Source organism: Portunus trituberculatus, chromosome 16 (assembly GCF_017591435.1).
Source record: "Portunus trituberculatus isolate SZX2019 chromosome 16, ASM1759143v1, whole genome shotgun sequence".
NCBI classification, from domain to species: Eukaryota; Metazoa; Arthropoda; class Malacostraca; order Decapoda; family Portunidae; genus Portunus; species Portunus trituberculatus.
In genome coordinates this window covers 15,091,640-15,116,943 of record NC_059270.1, presented here as the reverse complement: position 1 = coordinate 15,116,943, position 25,304 = coordinate 15,091,640, and the positions used below count along the sequence as shown (strand labels likewise).

Below are 25,304 nucleotides of genomic sequence, written 5' to 3'. Positions count from 1 at the left end.
GGTTATGAACCACTTCCTCAGTCTCATATCCAAGATTCTCCAGAAAACTCTTTCTTCTCCTCTTCTGTCCTCTCTTCATTTTTTTTCAAAGCCTCCTTTCTCAACTCATTTAACATTTCTCTTTCCTTTTCACCGAGATCTCTTCTCAACCAAATCTTCCTTGTTGTTTCCTGCTGGGCTAGCCTCCATGACTTCTCCACCAATTCATCTACATCCTTTTGTGACTTAAGTTTGATTCTTATTGGCCTCATACCTTCTCTTGTGAACTTTCCAATTCTATGGAAGTCCTCTATTTCTTGTACTAGGTCTTTTCCTCCTCCTGCACCACATTAATGATATTATTTATCACCTTTTTATGTTTTCTCTCTCTCCATTTTACTCGGTGTCTTATCCTCCTCCACACCAAATATCACCACACATCTCTTTTTGTCTACAGTTTCCCTCACCAATGTCTCATTTGACTTAATAACCTTCACCACTTTCTCAGCTATCTTCTCTTCTATGATCTGTTGATCTATAATTTCAGCAAGGCCCAAAGTTTTCTCCCTGACTCTTTGATTTCCTTTTCCAGACTTGCAACTTTGTAATTTACCTCCTTTCTTTCCACTTCCTGACTTTTTTTCCATTCAGCCTGCTTCTCCATCACTTTTCCTAGAGATTCTCCACATTTTTCGCAATTCACTTTAATTAGCTTAACTTCCTCTTTCAGTGCTGCATTTTCCTTCTTCATATCGGCACAGTCTCTTTTTACATTGTCATAACTCGTTTCCAGGCCCTCATACTTTTCAAACAGTTTTTCAATTTTACCTTCTAACTCCAGAATTTTCTTCACATAAGCGCTCTTCTCCATTATTCCTTGAAACCCTGTGAAGTCTGATTCTCTTTCGAGTTCACGGCCGCCATGTTACAAACCAGCTGATGGCTCAAACGCAGGCTACAGTTTATATTTACCTTCACTGGACATTATTTTGCTAATCAACAGTTAACATGACTATATGGAGACGGGACAAACATTACCAGCTCCTTTCCCACCTTGGTTACTCTTAGGTAACTGTAGAATTGTAGTGTGTGTGTGTGTGTGTGTGTGTGTGTGTGTGTGTGTGTGTGTGTGTGTGTGTGTGTATTTACCTAGTTGTATTTACCTAGTTGTAGTTTTACAGGGCCTGGGCTTTATGCTCGTGTGGTCCCGTCTCCATATCTACACTTATCCAATCTTACTTTAAAAGTGTGCACACTCGTTGCAGACACTACTTCTTCATCTAAACTGTTCCACGTCTCAATACATCTCTGGGAAACTATATTTTTAATATCTCTCAGACATCTTCCCTTTCTCAGCTTTTTACTATGCGATCTTGTGCTTGGTGTCATATTCTTCTCTCAGGATCAGTTTCTCATTATCCACTTGGTCCATTCCGTTGATCAATTTATAGACTTGTATCAGGTCTCCTCTCTCCTTCTTTGTTCCAAGGTTGGTAGATCCATAGCCTTTAGTCTCTCCTCATATGTCATCCCTTCAAGTTCTGGGACCATTCTTGTAGCCATTTTTGTAGCCTCTCCAATTTTCTTATGTGTTTCTTTTATGAGGGGTCCACACTACTCCTGCATATTCCAATCTGGGTCTTATTATAGTATTTATCAATTTCTTCATCATTTCTTTGTCCATGTAGTGAAATGCTACTCCAATATTTCTTAGCAAATTATATGTTTCTCTAAAAATTCTATCAATATGGCTTACTGGTTGATTGTTTTCTTCCATCGTCACTCCTAAGTCCTTTTCCTTTTGACTTTCTCCAGTTCTACTCCATCTCCCATCTTATAGATTCCCACAGGTCGTCTTTCACTCTTTCCCATTTCCATGACATGGCTTTTGTTCACATTGAATTCCATTTCCCACTTCTTACTCCATTCCCAGATCTTATTTAGGTCTTCTTGCAGTATTTCACAATCCTCCTTTTGCTTTATAACTCTGCACAGTTTCGTATCATCCGCAAACAAATTTATGTAGCTGTTCACTCCTTCTGGCATGTCATTAATATAAATGAGGAAAAGTACTGGTGCCAATACTGACCCCTGTGGCACTCTGCTTTCTACTGCTCTCCACTTGGACTTCATATCTTTAACTACCGTCCTTATTTCTCTCCCCCTCAAATAATTTTCTATCCATCTCAATGTGCTTCCTTTTAAGCCACCCTGTGTGTGTGTGTGTGTGTGTGTGTGTGTGTGTGTGTGTGTGTGTGTGTGTGTGTGTGTGTGTGTGTGTGTGTGTGTGTGTGTGTGTGTGTGTGTGTGTGTGTGTGTGTGTGTGTGTGTGTGTGTAATTCACCTCAGTCGCCTGCTGGTCACCCAGCCACTCTTCCCCATTACAGAGCGAGCTCAGAGCTCATAGACCGATCTTCGGGTAGGACTGAGACCACAACACACACTCCACACACCAGGAAAGTGAGGCCACAACCCCTCGAGTTACATCCCGTACCTATTTACTGCTAGGTGAACAGGGGCTACACATAAAGAGGCTTGCCCATTTGCCTCACCGCTTCCCGGGGCTCGAACCCGGCCCTCTCGATTGTGAGTCGAGCATGCTGACCATTACACTATGCGGTGTATGTTAACGTGTGTATGCGTGTGTGTGTTCCACATGTATACATACATACATACATATGTGCATGTCATTTATGTAATGCATTACACAGACCAATTCAACTATCAATGGTAACAGATTTGCAAAATGTGGGAGAGAAAGAAAAAAAAAATCCCTTGGACAACTAAAATTTTCAGATGACATAGACCGGCCTTCCCAGTAATTGCTTCATCATATGCAAGGTTTACTGTTCTTATGAAATCTAATGAATTTTGAGTAAGGAGGGACATCAGGTCTTCTCATCCATTTTTCATTGTTTTCTCAACAACAAATTATGTACATATGATGATGATGAAGATTAACATCAATACAATCATGGTAATATATACACTGCAAGAGTCAAGTATTCAATTTTGCACTAATTCATAACAATCAACTAAACAACTTTGTACTCTTAATCTAGAGGAGAGACTCCCTGCCTTCAATTATAAAATAAGGCTAGCAAACCGATTATCCAGCAGATCCACCTCTTCTTCTCTTTCTTCTGGGCCAGCCAGAGGGTACAACAGCTCCTCTTCTTTTTGGGTTACTTCCTTCTTCTCTGACTCTATTCCTTTGTCATTACAAGCACTTTTTTTATTTGACTTTCTTCTTTTCTTCTTTTTCTTTTGAATATTCTCAGTATTATTATTCACCAACACTGCTATACTTCTATCAGGCTTTTCTTTTTCAAAAGCTTTCACACTTTCAAGATCTATAATTCCTAGGTACTTCTTAAAATTTAGAATTTTATTCAATTGTCTAAAAAATATCAAAAACAATTTTTCAAGGCAACTTCCTTTACCAAATAATTCTGAAACTCTGTTCAGAGGACATTTTCTTTTTTTCAAGTCATAGAATACATTATAACAAAATGTGCCACCCCATAGGTATTCAATACTAAGGAGAGGAAATGGAGAACCCAATAAAGTGTTGAGCAGCTGCACAAAATATATGCAAGCTTGGTATTCACTAAATGCATGAACTGTCTTCTTGTTGTAGTATTTGTCATTGATCTTTTGATCCATGTGATGAAACTTGAAGAGCCTGTATCCAGCCAGTAAACATTCTTCTTCAGACACCTGAGCCAGAGTATCTTTTATATTATCTCCAGGTTGACAATAAGATGCATCATCTTTAAGAATAGCAAACTGTGCTTCCCATTTTTCCTTATCCTCAAAAGATTTTCTTGTTCTTTTTCTTCCAACTTTGTTATCAATAATGTAGAACATGAACACACAGACTAAGACTGATAAAACATGTATGTCTATTAATGATGACATACTTTCTTCATACCAAAATATGATGAAACCAAAAATTAATTCCAAATCATCAGGTAGTTCTAAACTGGATGACTGAAGATTACTTTTGAGTATAGAATAAAACACCTTCCTTTTCTCAAAAACTGACAATAACTCAACTTCATTCAGCGAAGGCAATGCCTTAGCATTTTCATAAGACAACTGTGATATTCTCTTAATCCACATTCTACTTCCTTTCCTCAAATACCACTTAAGACATCCCTTCTTAGGTTTATCATTTTTAACCTCTAAGGCACAGTCATCAACTACTTCATTAATTACTCTTACATTTTCACCAATCATCTCAGAGTTATTACATTTTTCTTGCATCTCTTCATTATTAACAACTATTTCATTAATTTCTTTCTTGTTCAAAAGTTGACTTTCTTCATTACTACCCTCATCTTTATCATAAAGGCTTTCTTCACTGTCTTCTTCAACAACAACATCATCAGAGTCATAATTTTTAGATGCAGTCCAAGCATCCTCCAATCCACAGCTCTGAGACATAGATGACTCATTTAAAGCTACACTGTTACAACTGCTATGATTTTGGTCCCAGTTGCTTGTCTGGGAACTTTTCCACAGCATGGTATAAACAGCCTTCACAATAGGTTCAATAAACAAGTATGCCGAGTCAAAGGATTTCTCCTCCACCTGTGGAGGAGAGATAAAATATTCCTGTGTCACAATGTCAGCAATTTCATGAGGTATTCTGTGAGCTCGGTAAGCTAATACAAACCAACTAGGAAGTTTCTTCCCATTTTTGCAAAACAAGGATGTCGTCACATTATTCATTGCACTCAAACTGGGATTCTGAAAGATACAATGTTTTATCTCAAAGTTTTCTATAGAAAAATCATAAGGTTTTCCAGTATTGTCAAGTGCATGGTTTAGGGTGTTTTCTGATACCAAGTTAATTAGATTGCTATCAGTATCAATGTAGTTCTTCATTGTTGCTCTCATCTTGCTTCTCAAGTTCTTGGTACTGCAGTAGCTGACAATCTGTGTATCAAGAGATAGACATTACATTCTAAAACTAATATCAAATTCAATAATCTTCCCTCTTCTAACAGAACAAAAAGTCATAAAAACACAAGTATAATATCTGAATAATGACAACAAATGCACACACAGACACATACACATACCTCACAAACATTCTCACACAAACACAAAAGGAACCATTTCAGTAGATGAATGGACAATGGAGTCTTGGAAAGATAGGGATATTACCTAGTTTTTTTTTCTTTTTACTATTGAAAACTAGGAACAAAGGAGACTGAAACTATACTTTTATGCATCAATAAAGAGAGTCTGCTGCTAGCTTTATTTACATTTGTCAACTCACAGGAAGCAGTATACCATATTTGATGGCACATAAGATGCATGAACTCATAAGACACACTACTTTTGGCAGACATTGAAAAAAAAAAAAAAAAAAAAAAAAAGGTAATATAAATGATTGAATTTACGCTCTATATAAAAATTGAAGGATTTCACCTGATATTCAAAGATTCACATGCACCTAGATCATTATTATATTCCAGTAGTTTGCATTTAAAAACTTTAATATTTGCTATAGTCTGACCGAGCTTAATTTACGGCTATGGGGGGGCGAGGGGAACTCTACAGTGCTGCCACGTTTCCAAAAAATGCGATGTGAAATGGAAGTTATTGGTATACAAGGCATCAATTCAGATGTATAAAATTTCGACTTGTGTATATAGATGGCTGAATCAACAGTAACCATCATATGCATAAAAAACTATATAGTACCATACAAACATGGCATACATATTCAACAGTGTTGCTGATATCAACTGTAGTAACTTATAATGGTACTTAGCGTATGTTTAGGGTGTGTAATAATATCAGCTTTACAGATATAAGATAATGAGCATGAAAAAAAGAAATAATCTATTATCCAAAGTAAAAAAAAAAATAGTAGAAGTCTTGTGAGTGGCGGCAATACTGATGAACCCAGCCTGGCCAGGCCGAATAGCCTCACCTTGTAGTACCAGATGTTGCTATAATTATAAGATAAAATGCTCACATTTACTGGCTTTTACAGTAATTTCAAGGGTGAGGCATAATCGCATTCATAATTCGTAAGCCAAGCTAATGTGTAGTTTCTGTTTTTACAAAATAGTAGGTATATGCCAATACCTAAGTAAAAAAAAAAAAATTATTTTTCACTTGTGAGCGGCAACTCTTCAACACCCAGCTGGTGGCCTTGACACATTGTGGTGGTGACGTGACTGACCTCGTGCCACTCACTTATATATATATATATATATATATATATATATATATATATATATATATATATATATATATATATATATATATATATACAATATAAATGACTCTCTGCTTACCTTAGATTCTTTAGTAGAGAGAGAGAGAGAGAGAGAGAGAGAGAGAGAGAGAGAGAGAGAGAGAGAGAGAGAGAGAGAGAGAGAGAGAGAGAGAGAGAGAGAGAGAGAGAGAGAGAGAGAGAGAGAGAGAGAGAGAGAGAGAGAGAGAGAGATTAACAGAACAGTAGTGAAAACGTGGCAACACTGTACAGAGACGCTCGCCCCCCCATGGCCGTAAATTAAGGCTGGTCAGACTATAGTAGCCTATATACCATTCTTGTTGTGAGATGTAAACATGGTAAACATGTACGTGGGAGTCTTTCATCTTTGAGTGCCATTTTCATAAAAGCAAGCTTTTAGACTGCGGTTTAACAACTCTGCTATTTATTGACCAATTACCTTCATTCTTCTTTTAACATGATCATCATTAAATATTCTATATTTTTAGATGTTCAGATTTCAATTTTGTCAAATCATCCAGTCAAAATTTCCCCTAATTTCACTTTTTGACAAAAAAAGAAAAGAGGGAAGTTTACAACAACAAAAATCGCAAATGAACATAACACAAAAAAAATTGTCAAATAGAAATCTAAAGTAACCATTGTAGTTATAACCAGATTAAATTAAAAGCAATTCAGGAAACTCATAATGGCATCAATCGTTTATATGCTTGATGGATTAACAAGCAATTTATTTTGTGCTTTTGTTTTTCTTTAACAAATGTCCTCATCATATTGGGACAGTTATAGCTTAACATTAAGATTCACATACAAAAAAATTCAAATGATTGAATGAGTTTTAAAGAAAATGGGAAAAAGAGCCAATACTCTCCCATGAATACATGCATTATGTCTGTCTCTCTCTCTCTCTCTCTCTCTCTCTCTCTCTCTCTCTCATTTGTACAAGTACAAAAGGAAATATATAAATGTGAACAAAAAGTACTGACTAGACTATATCCTTCATTTCTCACCTTGTTTTTCTCTTTGCTTTTATTTTCAAGATGTGAGTATATGTGTTTAAGATTGCACACAAGTGTGTGAATGATATATATATATATATATATATATATATATATATATATAGAGAGAGAGAGAGAGAGAGAGAGAGAGAGAGAGAGAGAGAGAGAGAGAGAGAGAGAGAGAGAGAGAGAGAGAGAGAGAGAGAGAGAGAGAGAGAGAGAGAGAGAGAGAGAGAGAGAGAGAGAAACATGAAGTAGAAAAAGGAATGGATATGATAGCCAAGCAATTCAGATAGGAATCCTTATAAATTTCATTCAACATTTAGATTGGTTTTCCATTATAACAAGTTCATTTCTTTATGGAAATAAATTTGTAACTATATAGCCAATCTTATTTACATGCATGTTTATAAGATGTCAGATCTTATCTGTTGTAGTCAAGTGATCAGTGACTATAGTCCGTTCATCCAAAGAATCAGGCGAAACTGCAGTTGGTTGGCAGCCTGCCACCCGCCGCCACTAAACCTTCCGACAATTAAATTTTCTTCAAGTACATTTATTTTTCTTCACTTAACTCAATAGATATACAAGTTTATAGTTTGAAGAAAAATAAATGTACTTGAAGAAAATTTAAGTGTCGGGAAGGTTCAGTGGCGGCGGGGGTGGGCAGGGCTGCCAACCGAACTAGCAGTTTCGGCCTGGATTCTTTGGATGAACAGACTTTAACTGTTTATAGTTTATATGGATTACAATACAGCTAATGTGACAGCTGATGATCAATGCTTGGCTAATTACTATCAACAGTACATCATGTTGTTCTCTACAAGAATTAGGAATGTTTTGTTAAGCATAGTTTATAAGCAAAATTGCCCTTACATATAAACTCTTTATAAGGCACAGTCTATGAGTAGAATTGCTGTTACATTCATATTTTCAAACCTTCCAGAGCCTAATATCAATTGCTTCTAACATGTTCTAGTGAAAATTAATGGCTTTTACACGACTAATTGAATAAAACATCATGAGAACCTAATGATAATTTGTAGCTTTTACAATATGAAACATCTAAGATTTTATTCCTTGTAATAAACTAGAAAATAATGAGAATTAACCATTCACGGGCTCTGCAGATATAGAGAGATACTCATTTTGACTGACAATGATGATGAGAAAGTTATATTGGAGATATCTATTCCACACCCATATGCAGAGGTAAAAACAATACATAAAAGATAACACACAGAACAAGATACATCCCATCAAATGAATGTAACATTAACTTACGATAGAGAGGATTTCTTCAGTCGTCTTGGCTTTTTGATGTGATAACCAAGTGAGGACATTCTTTATGGTGTTATGGCGAGATGTCATTCTTGACCTCTTGTTTTTATCTTCCAAAATGTTATAAAAGTCTTTGAAGTGATCAAATGCCAAATAGTCATTTCCAAGGAGTGTGGCAAGGATAGGTAAATGTGCAGGATCAATACCAGTCACCTGAAAAACATAACTGTAATGAAAGAGGCTGTAAATCTATATAAGGTTGCTCCTCAATAGCAGAGGACCCAAACTGTCCTGTTTTCAGTGTTTGCCAGCTAGTTTAATTCAGGAGAGGGTCAGCATTGTCTTGTGGTACAAAGTGGTCATCTCTACACAATATATTACTATGTATCTACTGATTTACCATGCTTTATTTCCTTCCAGTATTTTTCTGTTGTTATTTTACTGTTATTTCTTTATAGTTACTTGATTTTATACAACTAACATCATTATATAGAACAAAATATAGTTGCTTAGTGTACCAATCTCTTTAATTTTTAGAGACTTTAACCTTAACATATGTTTCACCTCACCTCTGCCGAGGTTAAAGGTTCACAAGGAAAGCGTGGAGCAATTTTTGTTTGGTTTTCTTTATGAGGAAAAAGAAAATTTGTGGTCAAAACCAAAATAGCCTGAGGATGCTATATTGCTATCATCACCATATCTCTAAGCTGTATCTTGTCACACCCTGAACATGGTATGCCCTTAGACTAAAAATAACTCATTAACACCAAAAATGTCTACACAGAAAAACGGTTTGGTTGACAATAAACAATCTCATAAGCAGACTTTGATTTCTAAGTTATGAAAATAACTAATTTACAGGACTTATATTTTCATGGTTTCTTGTATTCTACTTCTTAGCCAAGAAGACAAAAAAACATCATACTAACTTTGAGTATCAATTGAGAAATAAAGCAGAAATCATACAAAAAACATGTTTATATATAACCTTAATTTTACTATTAAACCATTTATGTCATAGATATGTCTAAAAATACTTTAGCTATTTCAATATTTTGGTATGTGATAGTAGAATATCTAAAAATATATGACATTCACTAGACTAACTTTTCTGTGAAATGTTATGATATCTGGTGAATCTGGCAACCAATTAAGAACATATGATTCTGACTATATAGTGAACTAATGATTTCTTCAAAGTCTTGATATAACTTCTTAATATAACCTGTAGTATCCCCATGAGTTTAATGATATCTGAGTTTCACACAGAGTACCAAATTCTTACTATTGTTATGGCTTTCTTCTCTATCTATGTCCATATGATTTGGTATCATTTTAATTGAAATAATCTTTTAAGAGTGCAGGGGTAGCATTTCAATTCCTTTTTTTTTTTTTTCTTTTTTTTTGCCTTAATTAATTACAGTACATTATCATTCTGTTGTGACAAAATACTCACTAATACAGTCAACTCTCAATTAACGCAAATTTGGATAATGTGATTTCGATTTGACACAACTTGATATTTAAGGAGAAAGGTGATTTATTCTATTTAACATGGAGTTAACTCAACTTGATGACATCACATGTACAGTACACTGCTTCTGGTAGGAACTGCACTGGGCCAGAAGACAAGAAACTTAACAATGAGCAAAGCAACTTCCAGCTGCAAAATGCTATCCAAGAACACACAGGGATACATTGTTGCCATGGTAACAAGGTTGCTAGCAGGATGATAGTAAAACCACCTCTCGAAGAGATGTTCCTGTTTCATACACACCTAACCCTACGTTATCGCGCAAATTTGGTGCCTAAAAAACGCGCCATAGCAGAAAACACGATAATGGAAGTGAAGAATAAATATGAAATAAAAAAATTGGTGCCTCAACCCAAAAATTTTCCTGTTACCCTAAATTTACTACCATTAATACTGGAGTAGCTTATTAACATTTGACAATCTGAAATGAATGAAAATCAGCTCTGAACAGCAGAATACCAAGTGTGAGACTGGGGGGTGGTGGTGGCGGTGGTGGTGGTGGTGAGCAGAGTGACTAGAACCAATCAGTTCCCTTATTCAAATCACGTGACGTGAATACACAGCGATGACTGGCTGCTGGCTCCTCCTCCTCCTCATGATCATCATCTTTCTCCCCCTCCACCTCTTCCTCCTCCACCTTCCCCTATCTAAACATTCATCAGTGTGTGGTTGGGATATGGGTAGTACTACTACTACTTCTACTACTACTACTACTACTACTACTACTACTACTACTACTACTAGTACTACTACTACCACTACTACAGGTGCACGATAACGACTTTCCAAACGCGATAATGGAAGGGCGCGATAACGGAGGGTTAGGTGTATATATATATATATATATATATATATATATATATATATATATATATATATATATATATATATATATATATATATATATATATATACAGTAAGTCCTCATTATATGGTAGTTCTTTATCCGGTAAATTCACAGTTACGGTATTTGGAAATTACTACCCTCAATTCGACATATGGTAAGAAAAATTCATTCCACCAAGACCTGAAAACTCCCTAGAAGCACTTGACACAGCAGGAGTCTGCACCATACTCACTCCTGGGGCCACACTCAAGCTCACACCCCCAAAACCAGAGAAGTCCGCAGAAGAGCCTGAAACAGCAGGGGACTGTACCCCCCATCACTCCCAGAGCCAGAGGGGCCGCACACACGCTAACTCCACCAAGCCCCGAAAACTCCGGGGAAGGGCCAGGAACAGCAGAAGTCATGCCACTCGGTACCGGCGGCGGGGCAGAGCATGGGGCCGCACATAAAAAACACTCCCCTGACTACCAACTCTGGAGGAGGGCTTGGAACAGAGGGAGCCTGCCCCCACCCTCACTCCCGGAGCCAAACCAGGGAGAGGGGACACACTGAGACTCTCCACTACTACCAGCAGCTACCACCGAAGGGCCTGAGCCGGGGAAGACTGGGGCTCCCTTACACCCGGCACCAACCGGGGGGCAGATGCACACTCGCTCCGCCATCTGCAAACCCTGAAAACGTAGAACCGGAGGCAGGGGGCAACAAGACCGCTGACAAATGGGCAATAGAAACCTTCATAGCAGCCAGATCAGACTCTACAGTGACAAACCTGCTGGCCCAAGGGGCCTCAGAAGTCAGCTCCTGCCAGCAAGAATGCTTCTCACTGGAACCGCCAGACAACTTGGCCCACTTCTTCTCCTTAACAGAACACTTCTCAGCATCCTTCACAAATGCTTGGAACTGGAGAGGGAAGAGGTGGGAACACTCACTACACCAGTCCTTGGCTGAACACATGGCAGGCCAACAAGACACACAGCGGGAATGCGGCTCTAAAGAATCGCCCAGCAACTACCTCTCGCATCCAACACAACTCTGAGTGGCCATGGTAACTCAGGGGGAAGTAGAAATGGAAGCAAGGAAGTGGGCACCAAAAAAGACAGGAAGAAGCGAGAAGAGGCACAGGTGAACACTGTGGCAAGCACAGAAAGGATCTGAGGTTTGGTTGGCCAGCTTAGTTGGTGGTTCCCAGCACACATGCGCACAGAGGTGATGTAGTACTGTTATAGGCACGATCTCTATATAGAGGTGCTGGTTGATTTTCTGTGCTGAGCATGGGAATAATGGCATATAGGCATATGTAATTACATATGGGTGGTTAGTATATGTAGCAACAACAACATTTCTATTAGCTTTTTGCAAGCCTTACCACCAAGAAAAAATTCTTCTGTGATGCACAAAATGAAATTTTGCATGGAAGACTGAAAACAAAGCAAATGACAAGGCATTATTTTGTCAGCTGCCGATCAGCAGTGGCAACTTCTTCTTTTTCTTCTTCTGACCTCCTTCAGCTCATGCACTGCTTTTACCACAATATTTGTGTTTATATCTCTATTGCCTGCTGTAATGAATATCATACCTTTGTATTCATATACGATCATGCCATGAGGATCACCTTAACTCCATGGCACAATTATTAGTTCAGGGACTCTCTGTTCCTTCTCACAGTCCTCACGCCTCAAGGCCATTTCACACCAGATGTGATACTAGGCGAGGTATGCTATACCACTGAGGCAGACTGACTTTCTCTACTATGAGCATTTTCACACCAAAAGCTATGCCTGTCTGTGAGGAACAAGCCAAACACACTGACAGTCTGACAGTTCCTTGAATTAAGGAGTGAGGTGTGGGACAGGAGTAGGCAAGAGGCGGGACTCTGGAGGCGATAGCACAAAGGTGGGAGTCCCAAGGGGACATCAGTCATCCAAGCTATGGAGGGAAAAATCACTTGGCCACTGATCTTGGAAGCGATGTGAACAATGTGGCAGATGAGTGTTCCATGGCTTGGGATCTGGTGTGAACAAAGCTATTGGAAATACACTTTAGGCGATTGTAAGCCATGTAGCTTCACACTGCACATAAAACATGTCCCGCCTAACATTGTGTCTGGTGTGAAATGGCCTTCAGTCTAGAGCTAACCCACACTGTGAGTGGATCGTTTCTCTACATTTTCACTAAGTGTCCTATACTATGGACCCCAAGCGTCCTTCAACTTCCTCACAAGAAAGTGATTCCAAGAAAGACAGTGACCATTGAAAAAATTTGGAAGAGTTACATTGCTATGCTAGGGAAGAAAAGACCTCGGTGAATGTCCATGCAATAGGACTGAAGGAGAGCACATTGCATACTAACGGAGTAAATAAAATGAGAATACATATGTGTTTTTATTGCTTCTATGACCTTGTGATGTATTAATAATTATTCTAAGGTTTGAGTGAAAAAAAATCCCCAAAATAAGCAGGCTTTGCCAGTGTCCAGGAACATAACCCTTACCATTACCCTTGTTTTCTATGGGAGAATTTTTTTTTTCCGTCTGGTTTCCCTATTATATTAGGACTAGGATGGTGCCTCTTAACAGAGGAGTCAGGAGGACTTTGATTTTGGATTTTGTGAACCGTTATCCCAAGTGGGTGCCCTTCCTAACCTTAGACTGTGGCCAGGATTCGAACCCATGCACTTGAGAACCCTGGGAATGTAATCCTTGTGTTAACCGAGAGTTGACTGTATTTATATTATCATACTATATAAGTCATTATATGTTTAGTTGTTTAAGAAATATTTGTAATGAGATATTCTTATGAATTATTTGAGCTGCTGAAGTATCTACTGTCTAAACGAGAGAGAGAGAGAGAGAGAGAGAGAGAGAGAGAGAGAGAGAGAGAGAGAGAGAGAGAGAGAGAGAGAGAGAGAGAGAGAGAGAGAGAGAGAGAGAGAGAGAGAGAGAGAGAGAGAGAGAGAGAGAGAGAGAGAGAGAATGCCGTCCCTGGGAGCAGCTTTAAAATGAGTGTCACATGCCAGTGTACGCTCTTAGCTCACGAACTCAGCTCCAACTGTAAATATAAATTATGTGTAAAATATGTATGTAATGTGCATTAAGTTTAAATTAAAAAAAGAGAGAGAGAGAGAGAGAGAGAGAGAGAGAGAGAGAGAGAGAGAGAGAGAGAGAGAGAGAGAGAGAGAGAGAGAGAGAGAGAGAGAGAGAGAGAGAGAGAGAGAGAGAGAGAGAGAGAGAGAGAGAGAGAGAGAGAGAGAGAGATATGCCATGTGGAGACGGGCATAAGGTTGAGATATTGTGACTTGTATATTGGATTCTTTATATGCTTGAGTGCCACTGTTGTAATTTTTCATATGGATAACCTGTGTCAAGGTGCATGAGGTACAAGTATTGTGGTGCAAGGTGAAATAGGAGTGTTATGGAGAACAGCATTCTTGTCTCTGTCCACCAGCTGTGGTGGACAGAGACAAGAATGCCGAGTTGGCATGTGATGGATTTGAGGTGTATTGAGCAGAAAGACTATTCCAAGTGATGGATGGGAAGGCTAAAGGGGGTAATGTCACATGGAAAGCACCCTATGAACCAGCCACCCTTCACCTGTTGAAAGCCAGTGCCATTCACTATGTTTCTTGTGGCCAATGGAAGGGCCCAGGTGGTGGATAAGAGTGAGAATGGGAGTCAAGGATTACAAAGAGTTGTGGAAAAAAAAAGAAAAAAGAATGGAATGAGAAACACAATTATCGTAAGGGCAAAAAACTGAGCAAATACACTACAGAGAACTAGGCTAAACTTTTATGATTCTTGGAGTTTTGCTTCATAAACTGAAATTTATATCATGTGGTAATTCAAGTGTAAGTTAGAAAGCTAGTATAGAGTAAAGGCGGCAGTTTGTGCTACTCTAAGCAAACAACATCGGCTATGAAACCTCCCAACTCAAATACAACAAAAAAGTGTCACCAGTAGTGTAAAATTTTATGTGCTATGAGGGTAACATGCTACTTTCTATCACTGCAGTTTCTCTGCATGGAGTACCATAATTGAAGGAAGGTTAGGATGGCTTAGTGCACTACTAGCCAGGTTTATGTGCTAGGTTGAGGAGGGAGTTGTGCCAGTGGGAGGTCAGTGAGCTATGGGATGTTGGGTTATTATGCTGGGTGCCTTAAGTTCTTTATTTTTATCCACAAGCTATAAAAATCATTGTCACTAAATAGTTAGTAATTCCTCTTGTATGTCAAGAAGTAAAAGTAAAAAAGTAAGAAAAAAATTGCAAACTAGCTTTTTATTTTTACACAATGTATTAACAAACTGAGAGAAACTCTTAGTTAATGTTGAAAATCATAAACAAATCAATTTCCAACAGAATTCAAATGAAAATGTTGCAAATACTCCATGTAAAGTTTCAGTAGCTAGACAGCCTAAGTTGCATTAAAAAAGAAAAAGAAAAAAAAAAAAATCAACATCCATTGCCTCAATGTCTTCCTGAGACTTCCCACTCAAATCAAACCCACTGACACATTCCACATGTCACTAGCTATGACACAATGCACACTTTATTCTCACTTTTGCTCTTGTACCACATTGACATTTGGCACAGAGTGCTTTCATATCTTAATGAAATCATCTGAGTCATCATCCAAGATTGGCTCATCCACACAGTCTTAAGAGTCTGTCTCCTCACCTTTCTGCTGTTGGGAAGCACACAGAAGTGCCCTGAATTGTTTTTCTTTTCTTTTACTCTTCCTTTCTTCTGATTCTTTCCTTTCTTTTCCTTGTTTTTTTTCTTTTCCTCCATTTTCCTCTTTGCCTTAGTAACTTGTTCCTTAATCTTTTTTCTCTACTCTCTTTCTAAGAACATTCTGACTATTTCATTAAATAGTGTTATATACTGAATCAAATGTAGATATTTCACGTACATAAACATATGACGATGTCAGGTCAGGTGACATTGCCAAATGACATGAAGCAGGATTTTCCCTGGGGAAGAGGGAGTCAAGTCACCAGGCAGGCACACACAATGCAAATCGACTTACTACTCATCTGGTCACCACAATGGAAGGATACACTGACGCTTCCCTGTCTTACTGTGTGTTGTACAGCCAGACCAAGGAAAAGTCTCTCCATCCAATGATCTTTAATAAATAAGTCGAACTTGGGGCAATAACTAAAGTAAAATACTGTTATTTTCTTATATTTCTTCTCACCACTCATTATGCTAGACTGGGTACCACGAGGGGATATAACAGTAAATATTATGTAAATTATCAGTCTCATTTTCACTTTTATAACCAGCACCTTTACTGTATTCAATTTACTTATGGCATAATCCCAAAGATCTTCATGTCTCGTGTCCCTGCCCCCTTTTTTTAGCGAAGTCATGCATTAAATTGAATAGAGAACTGTTATTCAACTTTCCTTGAAGTAATGAGAGATATGGCAGCATTGCATGGATTATCTGCCTCATCCTGTGGGCCAGAACAATTTAGTTTCACTATACCCTAATAATGCCCTAACCTGGTTGGCGTACTACCCCCTTAGGGCATTTTATGGCAGGTGTACACATTACCCATGCAATTCCTTATTTGTTGAAACTAGACATGTTTTCCCTCAACCATTTGACAACCAGGCATAATAACGATAAATTCATTGACAGGTTGTGTTAGTTTTGCATGAAAATATCTGGCAGTGACTAACATTGACATTCATGTGTGCTACATAAGCAGACCTCAACATACCTCAGTTATAGTGGAAAACACACTGCCTAGTTCTCTCTAGCGAGTACAGAACAGAAAGATTTTAATTTTGCCTCATCATTTATGTGTTATGGGACTTAACATGGTACTTAACGCACAGACTGACCTGGTGCATGGACCCTCCACTACTATAGATGATATAGCTTAATTGGCAAGGCTTTGGTCCCAATTCCATTTTTCCTCATAAGTTAAGTTAACTTTGCATCTCACTATTTTGAATCCTGATCAGTACTTTCAGTGCCAATTTGAGATTCTACTGTTCAGTAAGCTACATTATTTCTATATAGCCTGCTCATCAGGCACTGGTGCTGCTGTAGTTGTAGCTGTCTTCTCAAAGAACATGATGGGGAGTTGTTGGTATTGTTCTAAGAGGTTTCTCTATGTCTGGGTATTTGCTAAACCCACTTTTGTATTTTATCAAATGTAATGGTAAATTTTTCCACGATAAAGTGAGATTTCCTGCAAAATAGTGAGTTTCTAATAAAAACAAAATGTAAAAGTGAATCAATGATAACCAAATTGTTTGGTGTTCACTGTACTGTATGTTATTTAACTCATTCAATATCAATTTAGTTAGAAAGTGATTGTATGTATAAAATATGATAGTTGCATCAATTATTAAAAAAAATAAGCAATCTTTATCTCTCATGTACAGGATGCGACACAAATACCTCCCACATTTTAAACTTTCACCTATGCATTGCTACTGAAATTATGAAGTGTCAATGATGTTTTCATTTAGATAATAACTTGCCATTTTCTTTCCAGATACAATCATCTAACAGCATGGTTTGCACTGGTATACATTGTACTGTTACTGTAGAAATGTTTTTGAAGAATGGTGAGTCTAATTACAACACAGAGAGCTTTTCGAGATCATTACATATTAGGTTGGAATGATGCTGTTCCAGATAGAAAATGAATATTGGTGTGGGTTGCAAATTTCAAAGCCACAGGTTCAGCACTTTAAAGAAAGCAACCTGGAAGACCACAAAGTGCTCAAACTCCAGAGAGTGTTTAAGCTGTGGGACTGTTACTCAGCCTCCTACACGTTCAGCTCACAAACATGCTTCTGCCTTGGGACTGTCTGATTGAACAGTCAAAAGAATTCTACACACTGATCTACAGTTCCATCCATACAAATTAATGATTGCTCAGAAACTGCATGAATGCAACTGGGAAGATTGCATGTCATGTTGTGATGATGTCCTTCAAAATGTTCCTGTAAATGTTGTTCTTCTCACAACTGATGAAGCTTACTTTCATTTCTAAGGCTACATGAATAAGTAAAGTTTTCATTATTGGTCAGAAAATAACCCTAGACAGCTTCCTGAAAGACCTCTACACAGTGAACAAGTGACTGTATGGTTCAGTTTCAAAATTAGGTGTATGGGGTCCTTATTGTTTTATTAATTTATTTGATTTATTTATTTTTTATTTATTTATTTATTTTATTTTTATTTTTTTTTGAGAGGGGGTAGGAGAGAGAAACCACTCTGTTACAATTACACCTGGCCAATATGTGGAGGTGCTCCATACATTTCTGGGACCAATAGTAAACGATCTTTGCAATCAAAATGTATGGTTTCTACTTGATGGAGTCACCTCACACACAGCAAGATCAATGAAAGCTCTGAGAGAAATGTTTCCAGGACATTTGGTTTCCTTACACAGTAGCATTCAATGGCCAGCACACTTGCCCGATCTCAACCTCTGTGATTTTTTTGTCTGGGGTTACTTGAAAGCTGAGGTCTACAAATATCAACAACTGAAGAATTAAAGGATGCTATTTGTCTAAAGATTCCACAAATATCACTTTGAATGACTCTTCGAGTTATAGAAAACTTCAGAAATTGTTTCCAACACTGTATAGCGAATAGAGGTCACCATTAAGAGGATGTAAAAAAAAAAAAAAAAAAAAAAAAAAAAAAAAAAGGAAATGAACAAAAATTGTAACCCTTTGTTTAAACAACAGTAAAATCAATTTTTCATAAATGTTGTTTCTTCTTCCTTTTGTCAACCTTTAAAATGTGGTAGGTATTTCTGCCACACCCTGTATTACCTCAGGTACAAGATGATTGCGATAGTCTAAAAAGAGAGGAGTAACAAATCCTTAAATAAACCATTATGACAACAATTATCAAGATGTATATGAAGTTATCAATGAGAACTTCATTGGTTTAACTACACCTTTGGAGGAGATCTCTGAAAGAAATGAGGCATTAAATCCATAATAAGATGAAGGATACATGGTGGAAATCACTAACTAAACATTCATCATTAATTAAGAAATATTTTTGGGTTATATAAAAATGCATTACGTTACAAATTTCATGCAACTATAACTAAACAAATATATTTTGCAGTAAGATATAGTGAAGTAAGACTACAGTAAAAATCCACAAACCTGGCAGAACTTCTCTTGATTGAAGAGGTTGCAATTTATATAGCTAAACATCTTATTGGAGCTCTTCTTTTTTCCAGTGCTGACTTTATTATAGGTGATGGAGCTCAGGGGAACAAACGGCACACTGAACATGTAGAAGTCTGAATCATTACTGAGGACAGTCAACCCTAGTTCTTTGGCTAACATGGCAATTTCTAAGTCTGCCTCAAAGTCTGTTTGCAACACAACAATGCCCATTTTCTTCAATGTTGAAACAAATACATCCCGTCCCATGCAAGGGAAGACTTTCAAGCGGTATTGGCTACTTGGTGAGATGTTGAGACATGTCTGGATCTGATTTGTGACTCTCTCTCGTACAGTGTTCATCTTCTTGTTGTCCAGCGGCTGTCCTCCATCCATTATGACAATTGGATAAATCTCACATACTTGCAGCCTGTAAACATATTCTTATTAGAGTTTTGAAAAATTATCTATATAAACCTTGCATAAACATGGTATCCATAAAAGTATGGTTTGGTTTTTAACCAGAGGCTGTAATGACAGTGTCCCCATCAAAACATGTTAATTTAGACACAAAAGTTGAAACATACAAAGAGATAATAATCTATTTGATATATATAATAAGTCTATGTTACATAATTACACTGGATGTCTTGCTACATGTAGATGGTAAAATACCTTAGTAATGTTTTTAATATGAGATGAGAGGCAACTGTCACTGAAACATTTCCTTAATAAATTTAAGTCTTTCTATGGCCCAGTTCATACTGGTCTATTTTTAAAGATTTCATCCCTGTCCATTGTCCAACAACAATGTCACCACTATGTCCATTCAAGACACTATACAGTCAATCCTTGGCTATTGCGACTTCAGCTATCGCGTTTTATTGCTATCACGCACCCATGAAAAGCTGCTAAGATTTCATTATCGCAACCTCAGATGCCTGCTATCGCGTGCCCAGCCATGACGTCATGGAATATCTGAGCGCTCATTGGCCAAAACCGTCTTCCTGCCAAGATCAATTCGGCTATCGCATTTTCGGCTATGGCGTGGCTATTTCGGCCCCAATTGGTCGCGATAGCCGAGGGTTAAGTGTAGTAGAAACTGGGTTCCATTTCTACCTCTGCTTGAGAAAGGCCCTATGAATGGAAAAGATGAACCAATTTCAACTTTGTGGTCAGTGTTCTAAGTATGATATTTGAGTATAACAATAACCCAGGTTATGTCCTTAATTTGTTTCATGGACCATAGTGCAACTTGATTTGGGCACAAACTTGATTATCATTTTCCATTGAAATCAATGGAAAATTAATTAATTTGTCCTAAAGTAAGAAACAAGGTTTAAGATCATGAATATTACAGAAACTAATGGAGAAAAGTTGCATTGAAAAATCTGTTCCTATGAAAACTCCCATTGTAACTGACACATCAAACAATGCATTTATGGGATTGTATAAAATCATTTAAACACTGCTTAATACTAAAATATGCACTATATTTGATGGTATATAAGACAAAGGCATATAAAAGTCACCTTCATTTCAGCAGCCTAAGGGTATTTACATTCAATACATTTTTCTTAATGATAAGAAGCAACATCTAGCCTTGGAATGAATAGAATGGTCAAGAAAGTAGGAGGGAACAGAAAAGGGGCTACTGTCAGTTACCCAAACACCTAGGTTTCAGTTAGCACCCATTAAGTGTGTATTTACCTAGTTGTAGTTTTACAGGGCCTGGGCTTTATGCTCGTGTGGCCCCGTTTCCATATCTATACTTATCCAATTTTTCTTTAAAACTATGTACACTCTTTGCTGACACCACTTCCTCACTCAAACTGTTCCAAGTCTCAACACATCTTTGCGGGAAACTAAATTTTTTAACATCTCTCAGACATCGTCCCTTCCTTAGTTTCTTACTATGCGATCTTGTGCTTCTAAAGTCATATTCTTCTCTCAGGATCAGTTTCTCATTATCCACTTCATCCATTCCGTTAATCAATTTATAAACTTGTATCAGATCCCTCTCTCTTCTCTGCTCCAAGGTTGGTAGATCCATTGCCTTTAGTCTCTCCTCATATGCCATCCCTTTAAATTCTGGAACCATTCTTGTAGCCATTTTTGTAGTCTCTCTAATTTTCTTATGTGTTTCTTTTATGGGAGTCCACACAACTCCTGCATATTCCAATCTAGGTCTTATTTTAGTACTTATCAATTTCTTCATCATTTCCTTGTCCATATAGTGAAATGCTACTCCAATATTCCTTAGCAAATTATACGTCTCTCTGAAAATTCTATCAATATGGCTTACCGGTTGATTATTTTCTTCCATTGTCACTCCCAAGTCCTTTTCCTTTTTTACTTTTTCTAGTTCTACTCCATCTCCCATCTTATAGATTCCCACTGGTCGTCTTTCACTTTTTCCCATTTCCATGACATGGCTTTTGTCCACATTGAATTCCATCTCCCATTTTTTGCTCCATTTCCAGATCTTGTTTAAGTCTTCCTGTAGTATTTCACAATCCTCTTTTTGTTTAATGACTCTGCACAGTTTCGCATCGTCCGCAAACAGATTTATGTAGCTGTTCACACCCTCTGGCATGTCATTTATATATACGAGAAAAAGTATTGGTGCCAATACTGACCCCTGTGGCACTCCGCTGTCTACTGTTCTCCACTTGGACTTCATATCTTTAACTATCGTCCTTATTTCTCTCCCCCTTAAGTAATTCTTCATCCATCTCAATGTGCTTCCTTTTAAGCCACCCTTCTCCTCTAACTTCCATAGTAATCTTTCATGTGGCACTTTATCAAAAGCCTTTTTTAGATCTAAATAAATACAGTCAACCCATCCTCTCTCTCTTGTACTTTATCAACTATTCTAGAGTAGAAACTCAATAAATTTGTTACACATGACCGACCTTTTCTAAAACCAAATTGGCTATTTGATAATATTTTGTTGTCTTCAAGAAACTCAATCCATTGCTTCTTTATTACTTTTTCACACATCTTGCATATTACACTAGTTAGTGATACCGGTCTGTAATTTAAAGGTTCTTCCTTCCTTCCGCTCTTATATATGGGAACCACCTCAGCTCTTTTCCACTCCACTGGCACTGTTCCATTTTCTATTGAGCATTTTATGATGTTGTATATTGGACTTGCTAGTTCTTCCCTACATTCTTTCAGTATTCTGCCTGAGACTTCATCCGGTCCCATTGCCTTTTCCTCATCTAGTTCCGTCATCAACTTTTTATTTCAAGCTTGGTTACTTTAATCTCTTTCATATAGACAGTCTCTATTACCCTGTGGTCTTTCAAATTTGGATTCCTTAGTAAAGACCTCATGAAATTTACTATTTAACAGTTCTGCCATACTTTTTGGGTCTTCCACCATTCCGTTTTCTCCTTTTAACCTTTCTATTGTTTCTTTTTGTCTTATTTTTCCATTTATGAATCTGTAGAACAATTTTGGTTGTTCCTTACATTTTTCGACAATGTCCTTTTCATAGTTCTTTTCTTCTTCCTTTCTCACCTTAGCATATTCATTTCTTGCTGTTTTGAAGTTTTCCTTATTTTCTGGATTTCTGTTTCTTCTCCACCTTTTCCATGCTCCATCTCGTTTCTCCTTTGCCCTAGCACATCTTGCATTAAACCAATCTTTCTTTCCTTCTTCTTTAGGTCTATATTTCGGAACATATTCCTGACCCCAGTTTTGTATATTTCCAAAAATAAGTTATATTTCTCTTGAACCGTTAATGAGTTTTCCATCTCCTCCCAGTTTACGTTTTAAAATAGTTCTTGAGATTCTCAATATCAGCCTTTCTGTAATTTAATCGGTCTCCTTTGTATGATTCATCTCTATCTTCCTTTCCTTCTTCTATATCCATTTCTAATATTACATGGTCACTCTTTCCCAATGGGCACTTGTATCTTATATCATCGTTAATTGGTATATCCCTTGTAAAAACTAGGTCTAATCTTGCCGGCTCATCGTTTCCTCTGAATCTTGTGTTTTCCTTTACTCTTTGGACCATCAAATTATCTATCATTAGGTTCAGGAATCTATCTCCCAGGCATCTTCCCCATACCACTTTCATAATTTTCCCAGTCTACCTCCTTACAGTTGAAATCTCCTACCAATATCACTTTTCTCCTTTCCTTAATGATTCTTGTAAGACTCCTTATTGTGTCATCTATCATGTCTCTATATTCTTGGTTAGTCCATGAGTTTGTTTTGGTGGCACATATGTTCCAATGATTGTTAACTCCTTTTTATTAATATGCATCTTAACATACAGTATTTCTGATTTTCCTTCCCCAAACTCCACTTGATTTACCACTATCTCCTTCCTTAACATCATCATGACTCCTCCTCCTCCTTTACCCACTCTGTCTCTCCTCCATATATTATACCTTTTATCTATGTCTATTTTATTGCCTCATTTAACTTTGTTTCCACCAGGCATACAATATCTGGTTCTTCTTTCTTTATGTAATCTCTTAATTCTAATTTACTAGATAAAATCCCATCTATGTTTGTATACATCATTTTAATCTCTTGTTCTTATCATTTTTAGTTAAACTTGCTCCATTTTTTTCTCTTCTTTCTCTTTTATATACCATTTCCTTATCCTGTCTCCTATAATTCTCCAAAAATGCCTTCTTCTCCTCCTCTGACCTTTCATTATTTTTTCTCTTGCTTCTGCCACCAGTTCATTGTGTCTCTTCCTTTCCTCCTCGTTTCTATTTTTCTTTTATATATATATATATATATATATATATATATATATATATATATATATATATATATATATATATATATATCTTAGAGATGTGAGAGAGAGAGAGAGAGAGAGAGAGAGAGAGAGAGAGAGAGAGAGAGAGAGAGAGAGAGAGAGAGAGAGAGAGAGAGAGAGAGAGAGAGAGAGAGAGGGGGGGGGGGTCACCGACCATTCTCAAGCTCAGTCCCTGGTTGTTACAACCAATACTTCTCTCTCAAACTGCAGTTGGCAGTGTATCATTCCCCAAAATGGATGCCAATAGAGAAGCTGTGTGTGTGTCTACCTAGTTGTATTGTACAGGGTTCAAGCGGGGCTCATGTCTCCATATCTTCATTTATCATCCAAGGTGGAGTTGTGATCAAAGGTCTGAGAGAAGAGTTAAGCTTTAGAGATAGAAGAGATGGTACTTGCGCCATCAAGGTGAAATAGAGGAGGGAAAGTTGAAGAAGTGTAGTTATTGGATATATTTTTGGTTAGATGTTAGAAGTCTTGAGGGGAGCTTGAGTTTGAAAGATTTTGACATTTTCTATTTATGAAGGAGTGTTTGACAAGTTGAAGAACAGACTTGGCATGATTCCAGGCAAAGATATAAAGTGCGTGAGATTCAGGTGATGGAAGGCTCAAGCACCTTTTGTGGGCAGCCTCTCTATCATGTATAGCACAAGAACAGGCTGGAACGATGATGTGCATTTTGCGTCATTGCTGCTTTCTGCTATGATGATGTATTTAGTTTCCCAGATGCTGTATGAGATCTCTCAGAATGTACATTGTATAAAAGGCGTTCAGAATAATAGTGACGTAAGCGCCACCCCAACCGATTTTGAGGTTTGTATAGCATTTTCTTTGTCTCGCCTTCAGCTTTCCGAATCTGGAACATCCAAGTTGAGATTCAGCTTGCAACATGGTCGAAATTCCCATTCTTTGGAGGGGTACACATGACTGTGTGGCCGTTGACAATAAAAAAACTCTCATGCTCACTCAATAATGACCGGCAGATAATGGGAGGCCTGAATTTTCACCCTGGCATGTCTCAGCAAGCTGTGGTATAGCACTATCTTCTTCCTATTGTGTTTGGCTTGCATCTGTGCCATCAGAAGTATTATGGAAATAAGGGTGAAATTCCGCTAGTAGTGAAAGCATTAATCGACCGTATTGGCATCACATTAAAGTGACTGCACAGTGAATTTTACTCCAACATATCTCCACCTGGGCTGCTCAGCGAACAATGGAGAGACAGGAATGCGGTGACATGACTGACAATAGCTAATGAGAGCCCTCCATTATCACTCCTCTCACTCTCCCTGTATTTTTGCTCTGAAAATACAGGTGCCTACCTCGGAAAAACGCAGTTAATGAGCAACTTCAGAATGTAATTACATTTTGCTTGCAATGGTTGCAAATCCCTGTTATAGAGCTTCATTTTGCAAATAACTAGAGCTTTCTACCTCATCTCAGTAAAAGTTATTGTGTTCTGGAT

General features: G+C 37.6%; 1 protein-coding gene across 3 annotated transcripts in view; it reads right to left on the bottom strand.

The window, feature by feature from the left end:
- Positions 1–2,754: 2,754 nt before the first annotated feature.
- Positions 2,755–25,304, bottom strand: part of LOC123504504 (protein asteroid-like) — a 53,527-nt gene continuing 30,977 nt past the window's right edge. For all 3 annotated transcript variants that reach the window (XM_045255076.1, XM_045255075.1, XM_045255077.1), the window contains 3 exons: positions 19,048–19,480; positions 8,521–8,730; positions 2,755–4,923 (listed from right to left, as the gene is read on the bottom strand). In XM_045255076.1, the coding sequence (XP_045111011.1) occupies positions 3,064–4,923; positions 8,521–8,730; positions 19,048–19,480 (2,503 nt within the window). In that variant the 3' untranslated portion in view covers positions 2,755–3,063. The remainder of the gene's footprint in view (positions 4,924–8,520; positions 8,731–19,047; positions 19,481–25,304) is intronic.